Below are 9,176 nucleotides of genomic sequence, written 5' to 3' on the forward strand. Positions count from 1 at the left end.
TGACCCATTTGATATGGAGATTGGGCTGCTTGCTATGTCAATTTGAAGTTGTCAACACGTCATTTTTCTAATACTATAAGTCAATATTAAAATTAATTTACTCAAATAAACTTTAAAATTCTATTTTTCTAGAATAACAGAAAATTCTAATTTTCTTGAACGCTTCCTCTCTATCTTCTATAGTCCTCTTTACGCCGTTAATGTGTTGACGAGTCTGCTTGCTATGTTACTTTGAAGTTGTCAATGGTGTTATTGCATTGATCACTTTGGCTGAACGATGGATATGTAGGATATTGAAATAGTAATACATGCAATAGCCAATAGAAATGTTAGCGATGATGACTCTAAGAGTGCGGAAATATATACGAGAGAAAACGTTTAAGAAATTACTATTTTAGATTTTACTTAACTTTATAAATTGTTATATAAAAGATAATATGAGGTGGCACAATTTTATTGGATGTTATGTAAAATAGTTTTACACACCATTGTGTAACAATTAAACTCTTATTTAATTGATATGTGTCAAATTAAATTCTATATTTAAAAATTAAATTTAAATTAAGATTGAATAAAATTATAATTTTATAAATAATAAGTTCTTTTAAAATATAATATTTGTTATTCTTGTATATTCTCAAAATCTTCAATAGTTTATTTCCTAACAAAAGTATTCTAATTTTAGCTCTTTATCCTAACCACTTAAATAGAATGTCTTTTAAAATTATATAATTATAAAATTTTATTTTTCTAAAAGAATAAATATATTTCTTTTGATATAACATATCAAATTTAAAATTAAAATTGAAAACAACAGTATTTAAAAGAAATAAAAATAATAATATAAATGATATTATATAAAAACTTGTTTACTGGATAATTGTGGTTATGTGCATTAGTATTTCACATGATAATTATAAGGTTGTCGTGATATTTATTCTACCAAATTTAAAACATTAAAGCTAAATGCTATTGATTAATTTATAAGTCAATAAAAAAAATGTTATATTCTTAATCATTTTTATTTAATTTTTACAAGAGTTTAATTTTAATATGTTATTAATGAAACAACTAATTAAAATAATCAATAGATATAACTTTTTAAATAATCACTATAAAAATTTATTATTAATTAATATGAAAATTTACTAGTAGATAAAGGTGTAACAACCAATTAAAATACACAATAAATATAACCTTTAAATTAATCATTACAAAAGCTAATTATTATCAGTAATATGACAATTTACATTTAGATAAAGGTGTATAAAGTTATTCTAATTAAATTCATCGATTCAAAACTAATCTTGCTAATTTATAAAATGAGTTGATTACTTCGTGCAAGGTCAAATTCTGATTTCAAATTTTCTTGGCAATTATTAATTGCAACAAGAAACCCAAAGTGGCAATTTATAACTTCGTTATAAAAGATCCAGCTGTAGATTCCTTCATATAGCCGAAATAAATAAATTCCTATTGGACGAAGACATACAAATTTGACATTTTCAGCTACATAAAAAAACCGAGAAAAGAAAAGAATAGAAAAATGAAAAGAACCTTGACATTTATTCAATCTCACTCAATATTCCTTATTTAAACTTTTTCTCTTTCCTTCTTTCAAATGAACCTGGTGAATCCTTAACATCCAATTAGTGAAGGCAGTTTCCAACCCCTTCTTCTTTATTCTGTCTCGGGACTTGTGAGGAACACATTAGACTAAGATGATGCTCATGCTGCTAACCATATTGTTAATGCTTGCATTAGTAGGGGTAGGAGTTGCTGTAGTAGATACATCTCTCCCTGGTTGCATAGACACTTGTGGAAATGTTACAATTCCATATCCATTTGGTGTAGGTAAATCTAAAACCGGTGAGAACTGTTTCTTGGAGGATGGGTTGAATCTTACTTGCCAAAATAATTCTCTATTTCAGGGAAATACGCAAGTTTTAAACATATCCCTCCAAGGTCAATTTGATATGATGTTTTTTGTCTCCGAACTTTGCAAAGATACCAAAAATGGTGTAGCTAATCAACCCTATCTTAGCACTCCAGCTTTTACCATTTCTAGCAAAGAAAACAAGTTCATAAGTGTCGGTTGTGACACTATTGGCTCTCTCAATAGCTACCGCAATGGTGTAGAATATTCAACTGGGTGCTTAACAAAGTGTGGTAGGTTCCCTTACGATGTGGTAAACAATGGAACATGTTCGGGGATAGGGTGTTGCCAAGTGGATATTCCTCTTGGCATGAATAATATCACTTTACAAACAAATAGTTTTAACTCTTTGAACATCACTGATTGTAGTTATTCCTTTATTGCCAAACAAGGCTTCTATGAGTTTAGCATCGATCATTTAGAGAAACTGCCTTTTAATGTGCTTCCTATTGTTATTGATTGGACTGTTGGAAATGAGAGATGTGAAGCTTTCCGGAATGGATCACTCAAAAGTGCATGCATGAATAATAGTTATTGTGATGATGTTGGAACTACTTATGGATATAGATGCATATGCAGAACAGGTTATGACGGAAATCCATATCATCCAAATGGTTGCCAAGGTAATATCTTCTATCAAATAATATTATATAATCTTAATTTAAGCGTGGCCTTTCAAATGATAATTGCTCACAGCTTCATTTAATTAATTGACTGCTGCTTGCTTTTACAGATTTAGTATAAAATTTATAGACTTGTATATTTTTTTATCTCTTATTTTTATAAGATTTTGATTTTAGGTTTTTTGTTAAAAGGTATATAGAGAAATAAGATAAAAGATTAAAAGAGTTTAATTTTAATGCACTATTGATGTAGAAATTATTACAATATTAATTAATTGATTCAGATGCATACAAAATATAATAGGGTGAAATATTGTTATACGTTTCAATCAAATTTGATTGAAGAATACAACCATACTAACTAAATTGTACAAAATTTGATGACTTTTATCATTGACTTGAGATATTTTATTATTCAAGCAAATTAAGAACTTTTTTGTGACCAATTTGCAGACATTAACGAATGTAAGATAAACAATCATACGTGTATAAGTGAAGATCATTGCCGTAACACTGATGGGTCTTTCGAGTGCTTTTGTCCTGATGGACAAGTTGGAAATGGAAAAAGCGATGGAGGATGTCGGCCAATACAAGGGAAAAGTAATCAAACCAAGTATGCCGTTGGTAAGCAAGTTGTCATGTTTTATTCATCAGTATCACTACGTGAAATGTATTTTTTAAATGAATTAATCAAATTTAGTTTATTTATTGATATATGACTTTTTAGTTTTTGCTTAATTTTTATTTATTTTTAATTCTTACATTTAATAAAAATAGTGTATTTTCAGGTACATGTAATTTAAAAAAAAAAAATTCAAACAGAAATCAATTTTAAAAATGTTACTTTTTTTTGTCTCATATATTATGTTACTTAATATATATGCGCACATGTTAAGAAAATGATTAATTTTATCAATTATTTTAATAAAATAAATTAGTTTTACTAAAATACCTATGTTAAAAGTATTAGAGGTTTTCTAATAGTTGTTTGATAAGAATTATTCTTAAAATAATAATAGCGTTGTTATGGTACTTAAGAAGGTGAAAAATATTTCTAATAAATAATGATATTATTGAAAAACATTTTTTAATCTTTTAAAGTAATAAATAATTTGATCCAAATAAAAAAAAAATTAAGTGACATCTAATATGAGACAGTATTTTCAGAGACTGAATTTGACTTTTTTATTATTATTATAACATCTTATGCTCTTTTTTAATATTTTTTCTGCTAAAGCATCCATCTGTACTCTCCATTTATTATGTTAAAAAACAATATTCTTAAATTGTGTAAATTGTATAATTTGATTTGTTGTTATTATGTAAATATACAGGAGCAAGTGCAGGTTTTCTGGCACTGTTACTGATTTCTTGGATATACATAATATATCAAAAAAGGAATCTCATTAAACAAAGAGAAAAATTCTTTCGACAAAATGGTGGTTTCATTTTGCAACGACGACTGTCAACAATGACAACAAATCAAGACCCTTCCCAAACTGCACAAATTTTCACAGCAGAAGAGCTAAAGAAAGCCACTAACAATTATGATGAGGGCCTAATCATTGGCCAAGGAGGTTTTGGCACAGTTTTCAAAGGAATCCTTGCAAATAACAACGTTGTTGCGATTAAGAAATCTAAAGTTGTGGATCAAAGCCAAGTTGAGCAATTCATTAATGAGGTGATTATTCTGTCCCAAATCAACCACAGGAATGTCGTAAAACTCTTGGGTTGTTGTTTAGACATTGAAGTCCCATTATTGGTCTATGAGTTTGTTAATAATGGTAACCTTTATGATAATTTACAAAATGAAAACAAGGCAGGTAATATGCCTTGGGAGACTCGTCTAAGAATAGCCATAGAGGTAGCAGGTGCTCTATCATATTTGCATTCAGATGCTTCCACAACTATTATTCATAGAGATGTCAAGAGCGCTAACATTCTCTTGGATGACACTTACACTTCAAAAGTGTCGGATTTTGGAGCTTCAAAATTGGTTCCCCTTGATCAAGCAGAATTAGCCACAATGGTACAAGGAACTTTTGGTTACTTGGACCCAGAGTACATGCAAACAAGTAATTTAACTGAGAAGAGTGATGTCTATAGCTTTGGAGTAGTGCTTGTGGAGCTACTAACAGGACAAAAAGCTCATTCATTTCAAAGGCCAGAGGAGCAACAAAGTCTAGCTATACACTTTCTCTCCAGCTTAAAAGATAATCGCTTGTTTCAAATTGTTGAACTTAATCTCTTGAGTGAAAAAACTATGAAAGAGATCATGGAAGTTGCTATTGTTGCAAGCAAGTGCTTAAAGCTTAGAGGGGAGGAGAGGCCTAGCATGAAGGAAGTGGAAATAGAGTTGAAAAGAATAAGGGTAACCGAGAAGCACCCATGGGGTAATGTAAGCATGAATTTGGAGGAGTCTCAATATTTACTTCATGAGACATCGAGCATTGATGAGCATGGCAATAGTAGTAAGCTTGGAAATTATGGGTACGACAGCTTAAGGGACCATGTACGCGTTGCCTTTGATGTTGCACGTTGATACTTATGGCATAAGAACATTTTAAATGAATTTAGAATATATTGGTTTGGTTTAGAGTGTCTATCTTTGTATGTACCTATTTTAAGATGGAGATTCTCTTGCTCAATGAAATCATTAGGATTTTTTTTTTTTCATTTTGTAAATTTACATATCAATGTTTTATAATGATCTCTTAGGTCCAACGTAGAATTAAAGTAATTTGACCATATTATAAAAAAAAATTCATTAATCAAGCACTTGAGACTTTGTCAATGACTATGGTAAAGCTTTTCAACATATTTCTTTTATATATATTTAGAGAGAGAGGCAGGATCTTCTCACACTAGTATAAGTTTAAAAATTCTTACACTCGATCTGAATCTTTCATTTAACTTACATATAACGAGTTATAATTTATTACTCCACTGATCATTATACATAAGTTAAATAAAAGGCTAAGATTGAGTGTAAGGATTTTTAGACTTACATTTGTATGAAAAGATTCTTCCATATATATATATGGATAGGATCCATTAACATCTTAAACTTATACTAAATTCTAACTGTATAAGTTAATAGAATTTGATTATTTGATTTGTACTGTTAGAATTTGGTATGGTTTTAATGGATCTTATCCCTATATATATATATATATATATATATATATATATATATATATATAAAACACTCAAATTGGAAACATCAACTTTATGATTCTTGACAAAATTAACGCCTTAAAGTAAAAGATAATTCTAAATACTTTGTGCATTAAGTATAGAATACAACTTAATTTATCTATTAAGAACTATCTAAGATTTTTTCAAAAATTAGAATGATTAAAAGGTAGGAGTTTAAATTTTTCAGTAAAAACATAAGGAAATATAATTATAAATGCATTAACTTATGAAATTCAAGTCACAACTAGAAATAATTAAATTAATGAACGAAAGAATCAATTGAATAGGACAAATTTTTACTGTAAGAAAGACATAGGATGTTGACAGGATTATCGATGAATTTTTTTACGGTTACGATTTATACTAACAAATTTATCGATGGCATTTGACTGTTAGTATTTTAGCAGTAAAGGAAATATTATTGATGGTTAATTAAACTCGTCGATGATTACCGATGGGTATAAACATAAGGATCAATGTTACAATTAAATTAAAAGGGTCACCTAAGTCATTAGATACATAATATTGCTGACGAATAATTGTAACTTTATTGACGATTTTTTAAAAATAAAAATAAAATTATTATAATTTTTATTAATGTATTTTTTATTTTAAATTTAATTAATTATTGACAAGTGATCTTGTTCGTAATAATTTAATATTTTTTTTAAAAAGTATCTTATTTAAAGTATGAATTGATTGATAGTACTTGTATTTTTTTTATTTACATATACCATAAATAATTATCCATTAAAGTGATATTAAATAGTAAAATAATAATAAAATAAATCAACAAATTGATGCAATCAATAAACAAAGCATCATATATATAATACAAAAAATATAAATAAAATAAAATAAATAAAGATCAATTAAATTCTTTGTCATCAACATTAGACCTACCATAGTCATATGTGTTATTAGACGATGATGAACTCAAAAAATAAGTCAAAAAGGCATGTGGAAGAGCTTCTTCCCAGAATTAGGGGATCCTAAAGCTTGCATATCCCTGAAGAAGGTCATTACATCAGCAATGATCTTTTTCTATCAGATTTTCCTCATCTCTTGCTTAATACTTGTTCACCCTAATGCCAACTCTTAGAACTATTGAAGGAATTGTGTTTGTGTTGGATCTTTTCCTTCAAACACGGCAAGTGTACCGAGTTGTTGCAAGTAATAACCCGTAAAGTACCAGAATATCGTCCTCAGAGAGCAATTCAAATGTATTACTTAATAAGATACTAATTAATTGAGCTTATATACAATAGAATTGGTGAATGATTTTCATGAAATATTAAACAACAATTAAAATGTAAAGCACTAAAGTAAAATATGGTAAAATTCAAGTTAAAAAGCTGGGATTGAATTTCATCTATCTCTACCTCTATATACTAGTAATCTAGTGATAAATATAGTAATCATTTCCAATGAATCTGATGCAAAATACGAAAGTCATATGTTTTAATTCCTTAAAAATATATCCCCAAGATAATTTCTCAAATGTTGATTTCTCAAATAGTTAATAAACTATCCAGCATTAAAATCAGGATTTAAAAGCAATCAATAACTTGAAATTTATTCCTAGAACAATCGGTTATTGAGTAATCTCAATCAGATCTAAATCTAAATAATATCTTCCCAAATACAACTCAAATCTGAACTCTAGAAACCATCAAATAACTAGATTCAACCATTAAAATGGATTGAGATCATCAAATCATTAGAAATGAAGAAGAAATAACTATATTTATATAAATTACTGAGAATACATCAAGTTTAAAGATTTACATTCAATCTCATATAAGGTTTAGCTGCTCATGGCAACCATATCAACAAAAATAGAGATACAAAAGGAATAAAACATCAAAAACTGAGTATTCCTACTCTCTTTCTATGTCTTGCGCCGTTCTGGACCCCCTCGAAATGGTTTTTGAACAGTCCTCCCACTTGAACATAAATATCACCTTTTATACTGGTCTGATCGAACTTCTCTCGCTATAGCAACAGTCCCTCGTTGTAGAGAGAAACAGAGATAGAAATTAGGTCATTCTGTTTGCCTTTCGCTGCAGTTAGGATTCTCGCTACAACGATCCAAAAGTATCTCGCTACAGCAAGCATTCTCGCTATAGCGAGAAGAGCATAAAATCACCCTCTTCACAATCAAGCATCCTCGCTGCAGCGAGTATTTCTTGCTACAACGAGAAATCTCCAGAATCTAACTTTTTGTGCAACTTCATGCTTTAATGCTCTTTTTCTGACTTTATCCAGTTTTTCTTCAACTTTAATTGATGATTCTCTATTGATTCCAGCTACAAAATAGATCAAAAAGGAATTAAAACACTAAAATTGCATTCATCTCTAAAAATATATATGTATTTGTAAAAATTCTAAGTTTGAAGGGAATTTAACAAAATAATCCAACTTTTAACATAAAAAGTGTTCAAGTCACCATCTCAAATCACTTATTTTATACACTTATCAGTTTGTTGCTCTAACTATTGGTAAATTAGTTGTGTTTGTTGTTGAAACTCCTAATAGTGGACCCAATGCAAAGGATAAGGCCCTACTATTTGATCAGTACCCCCGTTCTATACGTGCAACCATTGTAAGGGCCACCAACCACTTGGGCTTAAGCATCCTCCATGTTTGGAAGAGAATGAATATCAACATCAAGGCCAGCCTTAGCCACTTAGGTTTAGTACTTGGTTTGTATATGCTCAACATATGTGGCCACATTGTAAGTAATAATTATGACATAGGTGGCCTTAAAGTGAGGACTTACCTAGACCTCTTCAAACTTCCCTTGCAGGTCAACCTTTTAGTGTGGATCTCTCTAAATATCTTTTCCTAGGTCAAAGGACAATTTAATTCCCTTGCGTACACAAATATGTACAATAAAATCATAAAACATAGTATTTGCCACAATTGGAATGTATTAAATTAACATTTAATAATATATTAAATGTAAAAAGGTTAAATATTTACTAGACACTCGTGAATCTCATGCTTGCCTTTCAGTGAGCTCAATTTGTCTTCTCCTTATCAAACATATCATTAAACATTGGGTCACTAGCCTACTGGTACTGTACCTCACTGAGAGTGGCATCATTTAGGCACAAGTTGTTCATATCCTTTTTACAAATAATATGAAACATGTCACGTAATTGCTTAGAGAACCTAATCCTCTAAGCTCTCTTAATAGAAAAAACTTGCAACACATAAGTAATCATAAACATATAAATAATATAAACTTTATTTTAATAAAAGTAAATAAATTATAGAATTACCTTCCAATTCTGCCACGACATCTCCTTAACATCTCTTAGGATGTTAGTCAAAGTGGGTCACAAGTAAATACCTACTCCTCTGTAATCTAATGATGACCCTTAGCAAATGGATTAGAGTTGTTATATAGATGA

General features: G+C 29.2%; 1 protein-coding gene across 1 annotated transcript; it reads left to right on the forward strand.

Moving 5' to 3' along the window:
* Nucleotides 1-1,623: 1,623 nt before the first annotated feature.
* LOC113846638 (wall-associated receptor kinase 2-like) lies at nucleotides 1,624-5,280 on the forward strand. The gene is made up of 3 exons (XM_027475128.1): nucleotides 1,624-2,559; nucleotides 3,013-3,183; nucleotides 3,894-5,280. The coding sequence occupies exons 1-3, from the start codon at nucleotides 1,722-1,724 to the stop codon at nucleotides 5,099-5,101; spliced, it is 2,217 nt and encodes a 738-aa protein (XP_027330929.1). The 5' UTR covers nucleotides 1,624-1,721; the 3' UTR covers nucleotides 5,102-5,280.
* The last annotated feature ends 3,896 nt before the right edge of the window (nucleotides 5,281-9,176 follow it).

The sequence above is a fragment of the Abrus precatorius genome, unplaced genomic scaffold (assembly GCF_003935025.1).
Source record: "Abrus precatorius isolate BTA unplaced genomic scaffold, Abrus_2018 Scaffold8, whole genome shotgun sequence".
NCBI classification, from domain to species: Eukaryota; Viridiplantae; Streptophyta; class Magnoliopsida; order Fabales; family Fabaceae; genus Abrus; species Abrus precatorius.